Below are 21996 nucleotides of genomic sequence, written 5' to 3'. Positions count from 1 at the left end.
TTGGTTGAGGAACCTAACCATCTGTTCCAGAGACAGCCAGCTAACAGGCTCAAAAATATGACTTGAAACTCAATATTCTGGATACTGGGCTCTGAGGATGAGTGCCAGATGAAGGGAGCAGAGGGACGATAGGATCGTGTACAATGTAATAAAAGAGGACAGACCATGAGAAGTGATAATGATGAGTAAAACAAAATTGTCAGTCTCTGTACCATGATGGCTAATCTCATAAGAGGACCAAATTCTTATGCAGCCAGTAGTGCAGTGCCAACGAAGCCCACACAGTTGGATCATGGGAAGGTTTAGCTCTATAATTGTGTTCAGAGTGATTAAAAGTACACACATTAAAAGTCATTATTTAAATCAATGTTTATTTCTATGTGTCGTAAAAGACAACCACCAACAGATAATCAGAAGAAAACAAATGCAACATCAACGAAAAAATCTTGCTTTCTGTGGATAGCGCAGCTCTGTGTCCATGGGTGATATTCTTTGTGAATAAGGACGTTTGGTTTCTTCATCTTCTGGAGTTATAGCACTTGGGTTGTAATGAACTTCATCTAGGGAAAATAATGGGGGAAATTTTTCAATGATGATTTTTTGGTTTCACTTATTTAGAAAGAAACCTGACTATGCACAACTGAATGAACACGCCTATGCTTTAACTTTGGGAAACTAACAGAAATCAGCGTGTTTCTAACACCACCTGGGAATGTTTGTTGCTTACGGCAGAATTCCTACAAAGGAACCCTGTGTTCAGAATTTGACTCTGCAACAATTTCTCCATCTTGGAAGGCAAAATCTTCTGCTGGAATTCTTCTGGACTAAATAGGCTCACAGGAGCTCCTGTAGTCCCCAGTATCTTTGCCCTTTTGGGAATGCATGAGACAGAATAGACTACAGTAACTCCCTAACTGGAAACAGGTGTCATGGGAACGACAGCCAATTGGCATAGGGTATAGCATCTCCTAGGTGCCTCAGTTGGAAGCAAAACTGAGAGTTCCCCTCTTTCTGGAGAAAAGCCATACCAGGATCTTAAGGGCTTTCTGACTTTCCTTCCATATAGCAAAAAGCATCTGTGACACAGCCATTAACCTCAAATGGAAGACTGTCATAGACAAAGCAGTGAAAGCTTTCCTGTTTATTTCTGTTGGTTGGGATTTGATGTGGAACCTATTGCATTTTAGTTTGTTTTCTTACCAATCCTAAAACTCCTATTTGGAGAAGTCCCAGGGAGGGTATCTGAACTGAAAGTTGAGCTTGTTCCATTAGAATTTGGATTCCACAAAGCCAGGGAAGGGGAACTGTGGTTTAAAGGTCTTGGTGTAGATGTAGCAGTTGTACCTGACCCATTCCAGCCTGAAAACAGAGATTACAAAGCACAGGAATAAAATTCTGTATGGGAAATTCTTCCTGGTGTGTTACATCTCAAACTGCCAGAGGGGAGAAAGTTCAGGGTTTGTTTCTTGTACCTTCCTTATACAGAATTAGTGACTCAGCAGAAATCTCTTCCAGAAATCTACATTTTTAACCGTGTACTGACACATCATGAATGTATCATGTAAGCAGTTCATGGAAGAGTATCCAATGCAACACAGAAATAGTCAAAAACTATTGAAGAGAATCCCATGCACTTTACTGTAGAACAACTGTGACATGAGTCAAGATAGAGAAAACCATTTAATGCTTACCAGAATAATTATTCTGATGAAATCTCCCACAGCAAAAGTGTATTCGGCACTGCTTCACTACATCTTCCTTCATTAGGCAGTGAAACACGAAAATAAAGAACCCTAAAGAAGCAAGAAGATAAATCACAGGTTTGGGGCTTGATTCTCCAGCCTGCTATCCCTTTTCTGATGTATTTATATGCCACTGATTTATCAACAAGATATGGGTGGGCAGAGAGAGGTGGTCCCTGAACCAGTATCATGTTGGTCCAGAATTGCACTGAAAGTCATTAGTGCATATGAAAGGGTATGAGGAAGAGCTTTCTGCAGATTTGGTATAAGGATAATCTGACAATTACTGGAGATTCTCACCAAGCTTTTTTATGCCCAGACAAAAAGGACTGTGCCAGCTCCTGAAAATATGAGCTTATTGGAGCCCATGTTTCAAGTGTGTGCCTTCATGCATCTAATGGCAATATCTACCATAGCAATGCTGTCTGAACAACACTGTCATTTCACTTCCGTTGAGCTTTCCTACTGAAATAGCCAAACAGTGTAACTCAAAATCTGTATGACCTCTCCACTTCCCCAGTACTTTAATTATGTGATACTATGAATGCATATCTATTCCACAGTCTTAAACTGCTGTTTTTATAGCCATACTGCATTGAGAAATTACCTTGCAAAGTGTTAAAAATGCTGAAGAGATACAAGAAAAATATCCTCACTACTCCCCAGGCAAAAAATGCAAAGCTCCAAGTTAAGCCCAAGAGGAACATCAAGCTGAAAGCACTTTTGAGGTCCTGGAGAAAGAGTCGTTTCCAGAATTTGGGTCTCTTTTGCGTCCTCGATTTCATAGAGTGGATTTGGAGGAGAACGGTGATGAACATGGCTGTGTTTGTCAGAAACACCAAGAAGATATAGGCCACAACAGAGACGTAGAACACCACATTATCTTGAATCCAGCAACTGCAAGAAAGGGAAACATGATGAGGAGTTCTGTGGGCAGTGAAGCTAAAGGAGCCTGGTTTCCAAAATAATCCTCCCGTGTGGTTCTCTGATACCTACCAATGCCATTCCCTAACACCCATTGCTTTCCCCCAGTACTGACACTCACAGAATCTCTATTTTTTGCCTTCTTCAATGGGTGTTACAGAAGTGTAATATCTTGGAGTCCTCTGTCAAATTCAGATGAATCTGATAATTGTTTCATGAATTAACAACGTACACACACAATGATACACTGCCTTAGAAAAATCAATTTAAATATAACTTAATTAGGAGTCTGATTAAGTTTTCCCTCTGAGGTGTCATGAGTGTGTGTTGTCCCTCTGATATTGAAATATTTAAGGTAATTTTCACCAACATGTGGTCAGATTGTGCTAAATAGAAAGCAGAGGAAAAAAAAAAAACGACCAACAAAAACTAAGTGATGCATTCCTTGCTATAAAATCCTTTTAAAAAGGATGAAAGAAAGCAGTGTTTTCCCACTGGAGAAGAGGGAATGCGCAGGGAGCATATACTGATGTCATATCAAACCAAGTTGCCGTTGTGAAAAGGCAGAGAGATTGTCCAATGAGGAAAAACAGAGCTGACACAAACAGTGGCAAAGAATGTTGGGCACAAAGCTGGAAGAATCCCTGCCCATCCTGTCCACTCCACTGAGTGATAGCTACTCCACGTAATTGTCATATGGTCCAAAAGGATCCAATGAACCAGGACCACTGAAAGGAGAGAGTTGAGATGGGGAAGGAAAGACAAAAGCAAGAGAGCAGTTGTTGCCTTCTGGTTATTTCTTCTATCTTTAAGATACTCTGAAGACCATCAAAAAGCTTGGAATGTTGTACTCACAAATTGCTGAATGGATTGTTCTCACTCTGTGATCCATTACCATAGAAATCTTTATTGATAATGAGCACAATAATGACCACAATTGCTGGTATTCCTAATGTGGGAAGCAAGAGAAAAAGAGATATTTCAATAAAAAAAGATAAAATGAAGAATATGGGAAGATGTCAGATAATTTCTGATGACTAATTACTGCAGACATGTACTTCTTGGGATCAAACTGTACTCCCAAAGCTCCTTCTGAAATGAGTGTAATTAAATGTGTGGCATAGCAGGATTAATCTCCTTATTTATGTAAATTACAAATGAGTAGGCATAAAATATCTGTGTTTGCAAAATGTTTGTGAATGTTCAAACATCTCCAGAAGGGATCCAATCTGGTAAAATAAAACCAATTGATTATTACAAAAAGCAGAGTGTCAAAAGAGAAGCAGACTGCAGCATTTTGCATTAAGATCTGACAGAGACAGACATTTTCCAGCCAGCGTTTGATCAGTCTTCCCTTCCATTCATTTCCTGTTTGCCATGTTTCTTTCAGTTCTGGCTTTTCAGTTCGGAACAACTGCTGCCAGCAGTGCCATTACGTATGGCTGCCCTTGAGAGCAATTATATGCAACATTAAATCTAAGGGTAGAGATGATTATATGCTGCACTCTATTCAAAAATGTTCAAAAAATGCTTTAAAACAGCCTCTAATGGCTACAAAAACAATGCACACCAAACTGGTCTCTAGGTCGCCGCCTCTGATTACACCTTCTCTAGCAACTGAGCCATCACATCGGGTTCTTTTTGCCTGTGCGCACCACATTGCCGCTAGCTCCATCTTAGAGAAGGTAAGAAGCACAGAAGTCAAAAGGAAACTTGCTTACTTACCCCACCCAGCAATGCAGCATTTTAGGATGTACTTTGGGATGTAAACGTTGAAAACTTTGATGAGAGCCAAGTAGAGGTGGACAGATTCCATGCACATCCAGGTGAAAGCTGCCAGCAGGAAATAGTGCAGGAGCGCAGCCACGGCGATGCAGAGAGCCGGCAGCTTGTAGGAGGACAGCCAGGGGTTGACCAAGAAGACCACATTCAACATCAGCAGGGCAGCACAGAGGTTCAGCAGGATTTTTGCAGGATTCTCTCTCCTCAGCTTTCTAAATAGGAGTGGAAAGTAACGAGGTTGTCATTGCACAGACTGTGGTGGGTCCATTCTACAGTTACCTAAGCCCGGAACCCCGTTGTGCCAGGAGCTACTGGCACATCCAGTGTGAAACAAAACCCATCCAACAGCACAAACACACCAGAGTGACCAACGGCAAGACAACAAGACCATAAGCATCTCTATTTTACTGTTCGTCACATCCAACATACAGTTCATATAGAGGGAATATTCCATATTCTTGGCACAAAATCTTACCCGTATCCAAGAAATACCCATTTATGAAATGGAAAAAAATTAGGAAACCAGAAGTTGCCAAACAATTCAGTGCATGTCTCAAAGCATAAGGATTTGAATCCCAATTTCACCACAGCCACAGGTCAAAGTAAAGCAATATTTACTCCTTCAGATCTCACTCCCACCCCTTGTGCATCACATCAACAACTATCACCAACCATTCTGCTGGTTTCTGAAAACTTATCGTTGTGAAAGCATTAAGAAGTGATACAAGAAAAAGGATCAGACTTACTCAAGGGCTAGGTATGTCACCAGTGTTATAGCCAAAAAAAGGGAAGAAGCGCCACATCCTGCATAGCTTATCAGAGTTAATACACGATCATTTGTGGCATCTATCTCTGCCCGGGACAAGTCCTAGATATGGGGTAAAGAATCACAGTTGTTTGCCAGAGGAAGAAAATTGCTTTCCACATTTTCACATTGGTAAGAAAAACAGTGCCTATTTTTATGTGTTTCTTATTGTACAGCCTGTACTACGGAAATAACAAATTCAGCAAGGATTCCAGTATCACACCAAGATTATTCAACTGGGAGCTTTCTTTGTAGGAGAAACCCCAGTTTTAATGGTTCAGGGCAGTTGCTGTGCTGGGAACTGCATGAATTTGCTACGTGTCTTGGAGTGTACATCCAAAGAGTATCACCTTGCCAATGCCATGTGGGAGGCTGGGCCCTGCTTCTCCCAGCTGCTTCCGGGAGTGAGGCTGATGGGATTTTGGTTGTTTCCTGCCATGTTTACTCTGTCATTTGGTGAAACTTTGAACATCAAACTAGTGACCTACACCGCTGGCATACAATGGAATTAGTGATGTCAACTACTTGTATCTGTGCTTGTATTCAAGTGGAAGCACATAAGAAGAGAGATCTTTAAACGAGACAGAATTCCAATTGCTTAAATAGAAGCTTCAGCAAGCTGTCTAAAACCTTAAGATCCTCGTTCCTTCCTGCTGAAGTCCCATTTTTGCTACGGGTGAGGGCTTTGGTGCCTCTCCTTGAGCAGGGCAATGCTGACCCCTAGGGGAGGGTGGGCAAGACCTAGTGGGGAAGGGACATCCTTGTCCCTCACTGGTTGAGTTCTGCAGGCAGCAGACAATTCTGAGTTCAGTTCTTGTCCATCTCTTTGCATTTGTTGCAAATCACTCCCAGGCAGTCCTCTCTGCACTCTCATTTTTTGACATTCGACTTCTAGAGGCAGTTTTCTGTGTATTAAAACACCGACTGCCTTTTCTCCTGGGAGGTGATGGTTAATGATAAGTCCCACATTTATATTAAGCTTCCCTTCCTGTTGGAGTGTGGGTAGAACTATCAGAAAGGGATCATATTATTAGTTGCCAACTGGAAGGTAATGAATTACACAGAGTATTTCCAATGCAGGAAATAGCACATGAACAATGATTAAGTCACATTGCAAAGAGGTGCAAACTACATCCATAACATGAATTTGTCTTGAAGCAAGGAACATTTAGAGGACTTTATGCCATGGTAATTATTATAATTGCTTTGTTTGTTGCTGTTGATTTTGGCAAAATGGCAGATATCTAACAGCTGGGATGGATGTGAATCTCCTATCTCTCCCCAAAACTAGTGATGACTTTATTTGGTGCCATGGGACTCTTTTGGAGGTGATTCATGGAGTACTTACCAGCAAGACTCCAAAATGGGTAAGATGGTTACAAAAACAGATTGTGTAATTCATATCTGTATATTCCGTTTCACACCCTGTTGTATTCCAACCACCCAGTCCATCTGTGTAATATAGAAAAAGAGATTTTTAAGCAGAGTTAGTCATGCTCAGTCATTTTTAGCTCTGCAGCATGCAGAATGTGTGAATATGAGCTCAAGTTAGTACAGATTGCAGGGTCATTTAGCAGCATACAAATGATATTTCACACAGGAACACATCTTACACAGTTGCCTGAGAACCTCAAAACTTGGACAAAAGCCTTTGGTGGAAGGAAGAAATATTTAAAGTCACTTACATGCCTGCATGCAGAGAAAGCAAGAAAGGTAAGGAAGAATCAGCTTGACTAGGTTGCACTGCAGGGTGTGGAAATACAGAAGGAAAGAAATGTTTACAGGGCAGAGGAACTGTTTAGAGAGAGTGTGGCACTGAACAGGCCAGATCTTCCCTGGTGAGGTTTTATTTATGACCATATTCATGCGGCGTCTATGGCATATTCGGAAGCTAAACTTCCAATTTAAAAATAAATACATCGACAAACAAACAAATAAATAAATGAAATCTAACATTACTATTAAAGAGGCAGTCTCTCCCACATGAGCTGAACTAACACAACACATGGTTATCTTTCTGCATCCATGTATTCTCTGAGCCATATTCAAAGCCCGACCACAGCAAAGTCCCCACTGAGTTCCCTGGGGCGACTTTGAGAAGTCATCTGATGTTCCCTTGCGTTTCTGCTATTTTTCTCTGACTAACTCTTCTTATCCATGTGGATGCACCATTGCACATTGCCAGACACGTATCCCTAGAAATAACACCAGCTACTGAGATATCAGTGCCAGTGGAAAGGAGCAAAACAGAAGGGGCCAGATGCAAGGAGATGGACGCCAGATTTCAAACAGGAGCCAAAGGCTCTGGTGACAGAGTGAGCACAGCAGTTCTGTACATCACACTTACTGTTCTTCAGAAAGTCCCAAAAGACGCAGTGCACTACTGCATTACCCTAAAAGCAGAGAAAGAAAAAGAAGCTGTGACATTTATTCAGTACATCTGTGCATTGGCTTGCATCCTGCTTATAATTGGGATTTACAGCTATGGCACTTTAACTCCCCCCGTTCTGGAATGAGGAATGAGGGGAGGTTGGTCTCTGTGATTACTGATGTGTTGGCAGCCCTGAGGGTCTGTTGGTTCGTGTAGATGCCTCAGTTCGGTGGCAGTGGGGCTGTTGGTCACTGGAAACCGTCTGGGATAGCATGGCACCACAGCCAGCCTTCCCCATTATCAAGTGAAATCCTGGGAGTCAGTGGTTTTCCCAGTTTTCCCAGTCTTTCTGCATCTTTCATCGTCTGTTCAGGCCAAAAAAGCTGACAAGTTGTCCAGCTTAGATTGATCCCTATATCTGATCTCATTGGCTTCGCATGAGGTGTCATACTGAATTACTGGTGAAATGCTCAAGTTATGACTAAGACCTACCATAAAAATCTAGATTTTACACGACAACAACAAGAAATTAGTAAATCTCACAATCAGAAAACCTTTATTTCAGAATTTCAGTGTTTCTGTTCTTTCTCTGAAACCAAGCAGAGAAGAAACCTAAGAGAAAATAAAGCTTGCATGTGTGCTGCAGGCATCTGAACAAACTTAAATGGGTATTTACTGCAATGTTTGCTCCTGGAGACACTCAAGTTCATTACTCATAATGCTGCAGCAAACTTTCCCAAGGCTCAGATTCATTTTCCTTTATTATTAATGAAGTGTGATAAGGCACAGAGTTTACAGGAAGCACCCTAACAGATAAGCTGCTAAAGACTCGTGATCTGCAGACTGTCAAATATAATTAGGCAGAGAGCCAAAGCTGTAAGTTAGGATGATAACTCATTAAATATTTAATTAGGATATTTTTTAAAGGTCGAAGAAAAAATCCGAGAGGTGCCAGATGGCCTCATGGAGTAAAAATGACAGAAGAGAGAGGATATGTGGATGAAATTTCTGGTTATATGTTATTTGCTAGAACTGTATGTAAAGTCCATATTGCCATAAAAGCGGCATTTTCAAGCTGTCGTTAACTGGAACCTTCATCAAATTCATCTTATTGAATATCTCTGTTCTGCCCTTATTTTGCAATGTGTTTGCATGGAGAGTGGGCCAGAAACATCTGCAGCACAAGGATGCGATGGATTAACCCGGTCAGCAGGTTGGACCCACGCCCACGGAGCAGATAATGTGGGATAGATTTTAGTTTTGAAACATCGTTTTGAAAGAACACAAACCAAAGTAATTTTGAAAATATCTGTGCAGTGTTTTTGCATTTCTTGACATTTACCCCTCTCGGTGACGAAAGGGATTTGCAGAATTAGAAGCAGCTGCAGATCACTGCAGTTAAACCCAAGCTGCCATTTTTTTTTTAGCAAATAAACTATTTCTTGAAAGAAACTGACCAGATCAAAACAAGGAAATGAGGAAAATGCCCCTTGCTTCCAAGCATGGCTTTACAGTGGAGACGTGAGCTCTGCTCACCTGCAGGGGTGGAAGCAACCACTGTCAGTCCTTTGGTTGATAGATGCTGGAGAGCTCAGTCAGCAAAATGTTCCTAACTTATCTGTCCCCTTGTCAGTTTATTTGAAGAGTAAGCGAAATCGTCTTTATTTCAACACATCTCAGAGTAAATGAACACATCCTACCGTATTTTTGTTGATGTGCTGAAGAGTTATATTCACAGGTTCGTTAAGGTTCTGAATCAGTGAATTTTCAACGCTGGCACTCACAACGTAAGTGTTCAGCCTCTCCTTCTGTAAGCTGTCATCCTGCAGTGGGAAAATGCACACACACAAACAATTCCAAGTCATTCTAGTTACCAGCAATCCTGCCCCACGCAAACAATTCCAAGTCATTCTAGTTACCAGCAATCCTGCCCCTCGCTGCTTTCTCAAATGGTCTTTCTTGGAAGCTGCGATCAGCTAAACGCCACGGGATGCCTGATGTAATAGAACTGTTTGCTACTTAATCAGAACATACAGCTAGCAGCCAATTCAGGGACAGTCTCCACATCAGCAGAAGCAGAACAGCTTCAGCTGCATCAGCTGGATTGAGAAATCTGCATAACCATTTCCGTACATCAAAACATCCAGCCGTGTATCATTTAGCTCATTAGACAGCAGACACACTTGTGGCTGTTTCTTCTGTGTGGAAAGCATTGCTCAGCACGCTGCATGCTCCGTTGTACCAAAGGAAATGTCCCTTTTTAAAATATACTCACGTCCCAGAGTTAAGAACACACAGCAAATACCAGAACAGTCCTACAGGCTGTGTGTCGGGGCTGCTGTTATTTAGTGGAGAAAGAAATCTTGACGTTATTTTCATGATATTTGACACACGCTATGGACACTGTTTAAGCAAGAGCTTACTATCAGAGGAGGATGGGGCAAGTTCTTTTCCTATAGAACTAAAGCTGTGGATTAACATCAGCTACAGAAGAGGAAGAAAACGTCTGCAGTCTCCAGACTCCTCTCGGAGCATTATCACTGCTGAGAAGGTTTTGCTGCTTGGATACATTTTCCCTGCACATGTCTTAGTGCTCCGTCAACCTGATGCTAAATGTGCCCAGAGCAGATCACGCTGCTGGGATTTCGGTTTTGTGCGCATTAAGAACGACTGAAGCGATGATAGTTACCACAAAGAGTGAAGTCGTGCCAAAAAAATTGAACAGGATCTTTGGATACGTCTCTGGGTCAGCATGGTTGTCCCCTAAGAATGTCTTCAGTGATTTCGGCAAACGCACCGAGGCCAAGGCGTTTTCAAATGGATTTTCTTGAACACTGATCTGCAGGAGAGAAACAAGGTGCTCAGAGCTGCCTTCCCCAGGACACACACACACCAGCAGCAGGGATGGCCTGGAGGTGGTCCCCGAGATGACACTTAGTTCTCACCTTGATATCCCCTCCGTGGTCGTACGAGGTGACACCGAAGGCCACTCCTTCAAACACGCTGGGATCCGGATGCATCACCAACAAAGCAAAGGACGTGGTTACGACTGACATGTTTCTTTCTGTGTGAGCCAGCTTATAGCCTATCTCCTCTGTTGTCTTCAGGATCCTTTATTGACAGCAACAGCAAGAAAAAAAGACATATCTCTTGAAATGTTCTCCTGGCTTCATGAGGTACAGTCAGGAGCTAATCAGCCAAACGTCTGTGCTCTGGTTCTGATCACAAAGAGCATTCTCTGGAGCAGAATGGACTGTGTTTGGGATAGATGGCATTTTGTTGGGTACAGGGTCAGATGGCTGCAAGCAATTAGGTTAGTGTAGAGTCACAGAATCATAGAATCATTAGGTTCCAACCCCAACCCACCCCCAGCGTGCCCATAACCAGGTCCCACAGCACCTTGATGTCTTTCTTGCAGTGAGGGGCCCAACACTGAGCACAGTACTGAGGTGCGGCCTCGCCAGAGCTGAGTACAGAGGGATGTTCACCTCCTGCTCCTGCTGGCCCCACTATTGCCAGTACGAGCCAGGATGCCACTGGCCTTCTTGGCCACCTGGGCACGCTGCTGCCTCATGTTCAGCTGAGCATCAACCAACACTCCCAGATCCTTGATTCCAGGTTGGAAAAGACCTTCGAGTTTGAGTGTGTTTCGGTCAGCTGAAATTCTGGCAGGTGGATGATACACTTCTGTGGCTGAGAGTCAGCCCACTGCCAGTCAGGGTTATATGGATTGGACTGAATCAGCCCTGGAGCATCTGGGGGGCAACATGAGGTAGTTCTGGGATGACATCAGTCAAAATTCACACCCAACCAAATACTACATTTCATCTGAAAGGCAGTAACTTGTAAAGCAGGCTAATCTGATTATTTGCAGTTACCTAATTGTACCCTCAGGTAAAATATCAGAGCCAGAATAATTTACTCTGCAAGGGATCTCTGGAGCTCTGCAGTCCAGCTACTTCAGAGGTAAGGCTTGTGCAGTGAAGCTCCGACTGTCTCTAAGCATGGAGATTTCACAGGCCAGCTTCCTGGGCACTTCTCTCAGTCAAGTTTTTTTTCTACGTAGAGAGAAGAGACCGGAATCCTTAGGAAGCAGCAAATTAGGGTTGTTAAATGCATGTGAAGTGTGAAGTTAAATCATCAAAGTACCCGAGGTCCAGAATTGCTACTGAGACCTTAAAGAAGCAAAGTCATAGCTTGTGTTGGGATGTCATGCTTAGCACGTGCCAGGTATCATCAGAGTTCTCATTTATATACCTAATATTTTCCTGTAAAAACATTTTTGTTTTCATTACAAAATTTACATACCAACTCCATCTCCATTATGGATCAGGAATCCAGGGTATATATTAGCATTGGAATGTAATCCTTGTCCCTAAAAGCTTACATTGCATAGGAAGAGAATTCGAAGTAGTGGGTATTGCACTTGAAAAAAAGGAGTGTATTTGCGAAGGCAAAGGTGGTGAGCAGCCATCACAGCCCCCACTCCACACACTGCAATGCAGTAGACCTTGAAGAGACGTAACACAGCCAAAAGGACCGTGATGCTGCTCAAGGCTTTCTCTCCAGCAGATTTCCTGATCTGTTTTTGGCTGCTGATCCTCACGGACTCCTGAGTTTGGAAAGGCAATGAATGCAGAGTTCTCCAGTACGAACAGCTGGGCTGCTGCACTCCGCCCCACCTGGAATCTAAGTGGAAACCCACTTCTGTGCAGCTATGTTACTTACCTATTGGTCATTTTTCTGATGTTCAGATCCTCTATTTCTTGAAGTAAAATATAGTCCAGTATAGTCAATATAGCCTCTGCAAGAGACACACTTAAATCTGCAAACTTCACGATATCAGAAATTTTATTTCCAATAACTTCTAGTTCTTCCATATCCAGTGTTGCATCCGGCAAGAGATATAAAATATGCTGTACAACATCTTGTGCATTCTCTGGGTAAAGGAAAAGAAATGGGGAGTACAGATTATAGTATAATATATATATAATACTGTATATAATATATATTATATACAGTATAGATGATTTATGTAAAGCATGGCTTCTCATATAGCTGTATAGCTACAAGTATGCCCATTAAAGCAAGGGATTAGACTGTGCCTCTCCTCTCTTTCTATGTGGGCATAACGCTTCTGATCTATTACAGAAAGTTGGCCCCTAAAGAAGTCAATAAGCCCTCAACATGCCAAGAAAACTGGCAAAAACTTCAAAGCAAAATCTGGGTATTTCAGGTTGTACTTTAAAGGAGGAAAACAATGTAGTTTTCATAAGAATATAATCTCCTACTTTTGGTTTATAAAGATTATCTGTAAATATTATTTAACTTAGATCATTTGTGAGTTCAAAATTAAACAAGCCTCTCCCTCTGCCCAAATGCTGCTTAATTGGCATAGCAGAAAAGCAAATTATGAATGATGTAGTTTGAAAATTTGGTATTTGCCATTCATCATCTCATCATTCTGCTATAATTTTTAATAGTAAGAGAGCTTTACTTCTTGCAAGTCAGAGAGACTCTATATAACTGCAGATATATTTCAGTGTGATCTACACAACATCTACAGAACTCCTTTTACTTGGTGATAGAGAGAGTACAGGCAGGCAAAATCTATCACATTATTCTGTGGTTACTTACTTAGTTCTACATCTAAGTGTTGGATTTGAGACAATTCTTCAGAGCAATAGCTTGAGAATTTGAGGCAATCACAAAATCCATCCCCATTAAAAATATTTGAAGATGACCAAGTGAGTAGGATGCACGTAATACAGTGCTACAGCTTCAGATTTTCTGCTGTCCAACACACACATTACCTAAGTATAACTAATTTTACTTTCATTCACTGTATCATGGAAGTATCCCATGGCTTACCCTCTGTTATGCTGACATTATGAAGATCCAGGATATTACTTGGAAGTTCTTCTAGTAATTTACATTCAGACATATTTGGTTTATTCCAAAAAGATTTCTCAAGATCAATATTAATTGCACTGAAAAAATGAAACAGCGTATTTTAAGTTACATGAAAAAAATACATGAATTGATGTTCCCCATATTTCCCATTGAAATAACTAAAATCATAGAATCATGGAATCATTAAGGTTGAAAAGATCAGTAAGATCATTAAGTCTAACCATCGACCAAGGCTGACAGTAGGATCTTAGGATATCAGGTTGGATGTTAGGAAGCATTTCTTACGAGAAAGAGCAGTGAGGCTCTGGCACAGGCTGCCCAGGGGGCGGTGGGGTCACTGTTCCTGGAGGTGTTTAAGGAAAGGGTGGATGTAGTACTTAGGGACATGGAATAGGGGACAGTATTGGTGGTAGGAGGATGGTTGGGTGAGATGATCTTAGAGGTCTTTTCCAACCTTAATGATTCTATGATACTATGATTCAATGCCTGTGACCACTCTAGACCACGTCACTCAGTGACATCCTCCAAGGTCGGTGCCTCCACCACCTCCCTGGGCAGCCTATTCCAGTACCTTACCAATTAGCCTAATTTTGAAAATGGATTGCAAGTCAGACCTGACTTAGCACTCATTTAGCACAGTGGGAACAGAGACCAAATGCCAGAGTGATTTGAAATGCACCTGGAAGGAGTGATATTCTGCCAATGGAGGGCACAGTGCCATGAGTGGATGGCACTAACGCTACAGTGCATCTGTTCCCCCTCCCAGCTCAAGCAGACAGTCAGCTTCTTACTAGGCTGGCTTGCACTTGCTGCAGGTGATGGGAATGACACAGTACTCCCTTTTCCTGCAGTCTATACTCAGCTGGCCCTGTATGTTTCCCATCCTTCCTGGCATGGCACTGTTGTGTGCCATTACGGACATCTATCTGGTCTCCATCACACAAAGCCTTGCACTCCTTCCTGTTTGCCATTCAAGAACCAAAATGAGATGTTCTCGTCACTCACCAGCTCCTCCGAGCAGACTGCAGAGGATTTTTCCTGCAGCTGACCTCCGCTATGGCAGCTGGACTTGTTTGTGGCCAGGAATAGCTGCCCTTGTATTTGGTCTGTGAAACACTTTCTGGGCAATCCGTTAGTACTGAGGACAAAAGACATAAAAGATCTTTAAAAAGATTGAATAGTCAGAAAGCAGACTTCCCTGACACAGCTGTTCAGCTCTGGACTTCTGCTTCTGCCGGCACTGAGCTGTTGTTTTTACATCTTTTGTGAGCTGGATGGGGGTATTTTACAAGCTTACTGGCTGCAAGAAAACATTTTCCCCTAAGTATTTTGCCTGTTCTTCTGAAACCTTTTTCTTCTTCTGTTTGACAAGGTCAGTTCTCAGGTAAAGTGTTAGCTTCACAGCTAACAAATCATAATTTAACAGCAGAACATCCTGCAGGCTTCTCTCATCTATCTGAAGCTGCTTTCACGTTGCCCCTCACTATCCCATCAATGTCTTTTCCTCCAAGCTTGAAGTTTCGTACTTGACGTTTTGAGTCTTTGATACAAAATATGTTTTTGGATTTCAGGTACAGTCTGTTATCTCCTATCTCTGGCTTACTTCTGCATTTTAAGGACTGGTAAAGATTGTTACCAAACCAAAAAGGTTACTTGCAATTTGAGACTCAATCCAGTCAGCACTGGCACTAAGAGAATGTCTGTGGTGGATTTGGTTTCATTGCAAAGGTGTCTTTGCATTGCATTCTATAGCTTGTGCATCAGGTGGGATCTTGTAGGGATACTTGTAGGGATGTTTTCTACTCCTAACCTCTCCACAGAGCTTCAGTTTGATAAAACACCTGCAGACAGAATGAGATTTTAATGAAGTATCACCTATTGGTCTGACAGCCACATCTCCAGGTTCCACCTCTAATGACAGCAGTCCGTCTTCGTAAGTGTCATTCAGCAGCTGTTTTATCTTGAGACTCAGCACTTCTTGTGTTTCACGTGATGTGACCTTTATAATGGCCCTACAAACATAACTACAGGTACAACATACACATAATCAATGCTATGGTATTAATAGCATTTCATTGTTATACCTTATAATGTTGCTAGCTACAAAAATAGAGAGTAACAGAAAATTATATTGAATTGAATAATTTATGTATGCATTTTATTCACCATAAGTTCAATCCTACAGCAAATGTCACCAAATACCACTTCTTATCTACACGAGCACCTTATCGCTTCAAATGCATTCTAAAGTACAAATTACTAGGAATGCAGGTACAAGAACCTATTTATAGTTTCATGGAAGTGCCTCAAAAGGTTTCCTAATCATGTTATCTTAGCACAGGAAAATCTCTGCAAAAGTAAGCATTCTTCAGCTGCGTTTTAAAGTTCAGAGTGAGCTAGTCATAAAACAATGAGGTCCTTCAGTACTGTGTCCAAACAGAGGCAGCAGACACCAAGGCTCCCTGTAAAGCACAGATTTAACCAACTGCTCTCCACTGGATTCCAGTGTTTTCTCTTCAAAACAACCATGTTTGCTGACTTAAGGAGGTTTGGAAAGACCATCCCTTTCTTTTGAGTGGCTTCAGACACGGCAGAAAGAACAAAGGAGTGGGATCTTTCAAGTGTTTCCAACTCGCTCCTGTTTCTACACAGTTGTTTCCCACTCAGCATGGCCCTTGGGGTAACCATTTACAGCCCTTTGAAGCTGATGGGAACTCAGCTCCTTCTGCTCCCCTGGCCTGAAGTCAGAAGCCAATTAGGATTTCCTGCAGAAGAGGTGCAGGATTCATCCTGGCAGACTTCTTGGGCACGGTCCAGCGATGCAGTCTGCCACTTGCTGGTTTGGTTTTGGTGTGGGGCATTGCTCACAGCCAACAGCACAGCACAAACCTCCCAGTTTGCCATGGAAGTACATCAAGATCCCCAGGATATGGGGTATAAGAGGGAAACCTTGGATGCTCAGATACGTTTCTATGAGTTAAGCACTATTGCGGTTCTGATTCTACAAGTGTTTTTCTGGTTTCTGCAACTAAATGTTTCCAACTTACCCTGAAACTAAAATATCTGATATGGAGTATTTATGTGCAGGCTCATAGCAGGAAGCAGGATTTTCTTATTAAATCAGTAGAAACTAGGAAAATCCAGTTTATAACCACAAGTCTTACCTTTGTGACATCTGCTTTGCCTTCATCTTCAGTTTGCATAGGACACAAAAATTTAGAAGCTGGTTAGAATCAGCAGGTGCAAGGGTGATTGGAACAGTAGAAACCCCAGGTGTTCATTAAAATAGATCCTAATGGTTTAAATGTAATCAAGACCTGTCTATCTAGAGTAGCCTTTGTTTCAGAGTGCTTCTGAGGGACACGGAGACAAAAAACAGAAGCTCACAGTGCACGGATGCTGACTCACACGGAGAGCAGACTAGATCCATATGTAGCATTGTTCTGTCACTGTGCTCACCCAAAGGCATTCCCAAGGCAGACTGATTGCAAGGAGTGCTGGGCATGCCCTGCCTTCATCTTTCAAAGGACATTCCAATGTCTATTCAGATTCAGTAACTCTTCAGCCCCATTATTTACATGGGATACATTATATTTAATACTTTCCACAGAACACGGTGGTATTAGCATTTTGGCCATGTAACTACAATATCGTCAATGCAAAGATAAGGAAAAGTACGTTTTAAAATCAGAAAATAACAAGTTACACACATGGGTCCTCTTGTACACACTGTTTTGTGGAGAGTTACTCCTGCAAGAAAAATGGAATAGAATAATTATTTGATATTAAGCATAAAGATATTGCATGCCCTATTCTGCTATTGCCCAAAAAGGTCTTGTGACCACAAGGAGCCAGGCCTTGCAGCAAGAAGTCATCTGGAATTCAGCATACATATATCTGCATAAATCTCTAAGAACAAGTGCTGTGGCAGGTATGCATTAAGACAGAAAGCTCTGGAGGGATCTGTTCAAGATCTTGTTTCCTCTTCTTTAAGTGATCTACTTTTCCTCACACTTTAAAAACATTTTCTCTGTTAATTTCTTGGAGATATTTAAACAACTTCATTTTTATACGGCAATGAAGATTCACAAGGAGCTCCGCCTTTAGCTAGTCTTGATTTCTTTTTCTGTTTCTCCTCTTACAGTTTTCAGAATCAGGTTCACCTCATGTAAACAGTGCCATGTGTTACTGAATTGCTGTTGTTTGTAAAGCAGGCAGTAATTGCAGACGTCAGAGAAGAAAGTAGGAAAACAAAACATGCATAAAATGATAAAACGCTAGGTCTGTGCAAGTGACACTTTTATGAATTCAACAGTTGCAGAATATCCCTCTTAGTTGCTCACAGTTTGGATATAAATACAGCTGGGTTGGTTTCAAAGGTGCAAAATAGGAGTCTTGGGCAAAATAACTGGCTCTGCCTATGGCAGGGAGTTGGAACTGGATGATCTTTAGGGTCCCTTCCCACAAAAGCCATTCCGTGATTCTGTCGTTCTGTGATTCTAACACCATTGTTTCTGAGCAGGGTCTTGGAGCTGTAACATCCTTCCATTAGATAGGATAAGAACCAGAGTGTGCCTGCTTGTTTGATCTAGACTGCCCACAGAGTTCTGCAGCACAGGTTTCATCTTCACCACGAGCTAATTAACATGGCCAAAGACAATTTCCCCATTTGTCAGCAGATATTTTTCTTTGTATTAGGCAGGATATATATTTACAGGTGAAGTGAGCTCAGTAAACAAAATCTGGGTGTTCCAAATGATCAGTTATATAGATCTGGGGGACTGGTTTACCTTGTTGTCATGGGACCGGTCATTAGTGTAATGGGTATTTGGAATCTGACCGCAATTTCTCCCAAAGGACATAGTGTCAAGGTGACAGCAGTATACAGCTTACCTGATTTTAAAGTTCGTCACAACTAATTCTTCGCCTGCAAATATGACACCGAACTGGAAAGAAAACAGTAACATTTTTTTGTTAACTTGATTTATCGACGCTTGTTCTAGAACTGCTTGCAAATTTAAAATTGTCACTGAAATTCTAAATCCCAATGAAAAGGGCTAAAAATATTTGCAAAATGTCAACACTTTCCCCTTCTTTCTGAATTTAATTTTATCCCTTTAAAAACGCGTTGGATAACACAGTTATGAAACGCTACAATATTGTTACACAGAGACTTATTTCTGTGTTGTCCCATAAGTTTGCATTCTCTACCAGCTGTCCTCATCATCCGATACCTTCTAGAAATAAATGAGGAGAAAACAGTGCCACTCACCCAGTTTTCTGTAAGCTTCCTTGCATCGTAGTAATCAGGAGCTCTCTCAGTTGTGTAGAAAAGTGAAAAGTTCATGTCAACGCTATAGAAGCTGACTGTAGTAAGAGAACCAAGGGAGATGCATCCTGTAGTTGGCATAGACAGGTACCTGCGCTCTGTCTTCATCCCTCCCCTTAGCCATGGTTGTGTGTCCCATTCCTATAGTCATGGAGGCTCTCTGGGAAACCCCACCTGCCACATGCCTAAATCCAGATCACTGCATTGCACATCTAAGGGCCCAAAGTCACAGCCAAGTTATTGCAGTTTAACAAGCAAAGGACAGTCATGCACCAACTTTGCTTTTCACATGTGCTAGGAATGCATGAGAAGAGATAGGAAGATCTACTGACACACAACACCTTGATAAGCAGCAGCAGCTTAAACATGTGACCAGCTCTTAAACTGTCACGTGTACGGTGTCAGTCGGTGCCACTGATAATCATGTCAGCATTTAAAACAGTCTCCTTCAGAAAGGCACTTACTTGCAGTGGGGACATTGGTGCTGCTGGTCGGAGACAACGGTGGCAGTGTAGGAGCTGCTGTTGATGATGCCCCACTTGAACCTGCTGAAAAACATTGAAAGGCCTGAGAATCCACACAGCACATAGTTCATGGGAGACTGTCACTCAGCAGAGGTCACTGCCACAAAGAGCTGTTGTTCTGCTCAGAACAGACTTCTGCAGAGTGAAGGCAAAGGGATTCATCAAGCACGGGATGGCCTACAGTAATCAACAGGAAACAAACAGCGACTCTGATTTAAGATAACCTGGCATAAGGATCCCCATTATAAATGCCATCCATCCTGCCTGTCATTTGCAATGTAAAACATTCTGGGAATTTGTTCTTAGCTAATTTTCCTTGAAGTGAATCACCTTGTCAAACCAGGTAGGGCTTTTGCATTTCACATGCAATCTGCCACCTCCTCAGGCAGACAGGGACAGAATAGTGGTGCTTGCTCACATGCACTACAGGAAATGGCAGTGAACCCAAGCACTGTATGACACTGCAGCCTTGGTGATGAAAGAAAAGCCTGATCACAACATTTTGCTGTAGAGGTACAGATAACTTGCCACGCTGATGATCTGTGCTTTTTCTTCACTCACCTGACTATCAGACTTGACATTCTAGCTCTGACTACAAGAAATAAACTTAACACATGAATTCAAAGCTCAGTATCTCTGAACAGGGAATGTGCTCAGAAAAGGGTAGGATAAAGCCATGCTTTGTCAATCACTGGCTTCTCTGCTGTAGTTCGATGTAAGAAGAATCACCCATGACTAAAATAATAATGAGCTCATCTCTGACCCAGTTAAATCAATAGCAACATATCCGTGGACAATAACAGGAACAAGGGCTGTTTAAAACTTGAAGAAAGGGTCTCCTATTTTTTATCCCAAATGACTTCAGATTATTTAAAGAGATTTAGATTGGATGTCAGGAAGAATTATTTTATGGTAAGGGTGGTGAGGCACTGGCACAGGCTGCCCAGAGTAGTGGTGGTGCCCCATCCCTGCAGATATCCAAGGTCAGGCTGGATGGGCTCTGAGCACCTGATGGAGCTGTGGGTGTCCCTGCTCAGTGCAGGGAGTAGGATCAGATGGTTTTTAAGGGTCCCTTCCAACTCCAATGATTCTGTGATTCTATGATCCTATTTTTTGAGGTTGAAAGGACACCTGAAGTCAAATCAGCCTTCTGAACAGGCACAAGACACAAGCCATCCTTTCCCATGGCCCTTCGTGAATCTTAGATTATAATTTGGACAGCTCTTTACTCAAGCCTCTTCCTTCTGAGATAGCACTGCCTGTTGGAAACAGGAGCATGAGTTACCCCGCTTCATTCTTCCACTACAATTCAAGCCATTCCAGGAGCAAGCTGCCACAAACCAGCAGCTTGCTGTCAGTCAGGAAGTCAATCTGACACCATGGCTACCTGCTGGGCCTTTATTTGGAAAGATCCGCAGGCTCAAATCATTGAGCTGCAAGATGGCCCGAGGTACTGAGCACACGGCCCTCCTACCCATGGCCGCTAGCGCTGTTGGACACAGGTACGTGCAGAAAGCAAGGAACCAGAAATACGTACTGGAGTAACAACAAAACCCTGCAGATAAAGGAAAACCAACCCCTAGCAGAAAAGCAAAGGACATGAAGCTGAAAATGTGTGCTTTGCCCTCCAGCCCCCACACACCAAGCCCCCCCCATCCCCAGAGCACAGCCCCCAGGCCCCAACCCCTGGGCCTGTGCACAGCCTGGTCCTGCAGCATCCCTCCTGGCTTTCACCCCACAGCATAAGCTTCTGGTGGAAATATGTGTGCCTTCCCGTGGTATGAAGCTGCAGGCACAGGCTCTCTGGGCCTCACTATGAAACCATACATAATTAGCCCCTGGTTTCGAGCTGTCAGAAACAGTGGAAGAAAGTGCGTGTTTTGTTACAACTTTTGTAAGAATTCCCACTAGAAAGAAGGTGTGATGAGAATGCAGAAGGGCCAGAGCTGTGCAGACACGCCTTGCTATTGGAACAAATTAGTTTTTCTTTCCTAATAGGAATATAGACATGATATTAGAGTATGATTAGCCAAGCCATAAGTCAAGCAATTTGTAAGCCTCGGGCTCAGCCTGTCCTCCTGGCGCTGCAGTGCTGCGGGTTCTCTACAGAGAGGAGTCTGCAGGCAGCCGTGATTGCAGGCTCCATTCCCTTCTTGTTATTAGAGTGCAATGTTTCAAAACCCATCGCCTCAGGGGTGATGTATGATATCACCCGGTGTCAGCCAGGATGAAACAGAAAAATCTGCTAGGAAAAAAACATACAGAAATAGCCAAACAATATCCAAACCCATTCCAATCAGGAGTGCAGTTTCCATCTCCTTCTCTTCTAATGAAGCTTAATTACAACTTCACAGGCTCCCATTTCTTTCTTTCTCTCTCATTATCACCTGAAGAAAAAAATCTGTTTATTCTCCCATGTCAGGGACCATTGCCAGCAGGCACGTGTGGGACCAGCCACCTGCATCCTGCAACCTCGTTTGTGTTAATTAACGTGCATGTAATTCCCTTCACAAAATGGGGGCTAAGGAGTGACAACAGGAGGAGAACACAAGCTACAAAAATACTGTACCATAACATTTTTAAAGTCCTGGGTTTCAATTTGAGAA

At 42.4% G+C, this 21996-nt stretch overlaps 1 protein-coding gene across 2 annotated transcripts; it reads right to left on the bottom strand.

The window, feature by feature from the left end:
• ADGRG4 (adhesion G protein-coupled receptor G4) lies at positions 396-21730 on the bottom strand. 2 transcript variants are annotated; one of them, XM_021406354.1, is made up of 22 exons: positions 21653-21730; positions 19331-19414; positions 18810-18904; positions 18431-18483; positions 17248-17287; positions 16702-16727; positions 15413-15561; positions 14543-14675; positions 13496-13614; positions 12353-12563; positions 10570-10735; positions 10314-10463; positions 9325-9447; positions 7601-7646; positions 6602-6705; positions 5195-5316; positions 4392-4660; positions 3522-3615; positions 2350-2639; positions 1692-1793; positions 1201-1359; positions 396-560 (listed from the first exon to the last, which is right to left on the bottom strand). In XM_021406354.1, exons 3-22 carry the CDS (start codon positions 18882-18884, stop codon positions 433-435), a joined length of 2559 nt encoding a protein of 852 aa, XP_021262029.1. In that variant the 5' UTR covers positions 18885-18904; positions 19331-19414; positions 21653-21730; the 3' UTR covers positions 396-432. The 2 variants fall into 2 exon arrangements, with proteins under 2 accessions (XP_021262029.1, XP_021262028.1); XM_021406353.1 differs by having other exon boundaries at positions 19331-19411; positions 21653-21725.

Source organism: Numida meleagris, chromosome 8, assembly GCF_002078875.1.
Source record: "Numida meleagris isolate 19003 breed g44 Domestic line chromosome 8, NumMel1.0, whole genome shotgun sequence".
NCBI lineage: Eukaryota > Metazoa > Chordata > Aves > Galliformes > Numididae > Numida > Numida meleagris.
Note: the sequence above shows the minus strand (reverse complement) of the source record. Positions and strands in the feature narration are given on the sequence as shown.

What these genes read in the sequence shown, in the direction of transcription:
- ADGRG4 (XM_021406354.1), bottom strand. Translation starts at nt 18,884, where the DNA reads ATGAACTTTTCACTTTTCTACACAACTGAGAGAGCTCCTGATTACTAC. An exon ending in ACCACGGAGGGGATATCAAG is followed by an intron (nt 10,464 to 10,569) that starts GTGAGAACTAAG and finishes TCTCTCCTGCAG; the next exon opens with ATCAGTGTTCAAGAAAATCC. An exon ending in CCCATTTTGGAGTCTTGCTG is followed by an intron (nt 5,317 to 6,601) that starts GTAAGTACTCCA and finishes CCCCATATCTAG; the next exon opens with GACTTGTCCCGGGCAGAGAT.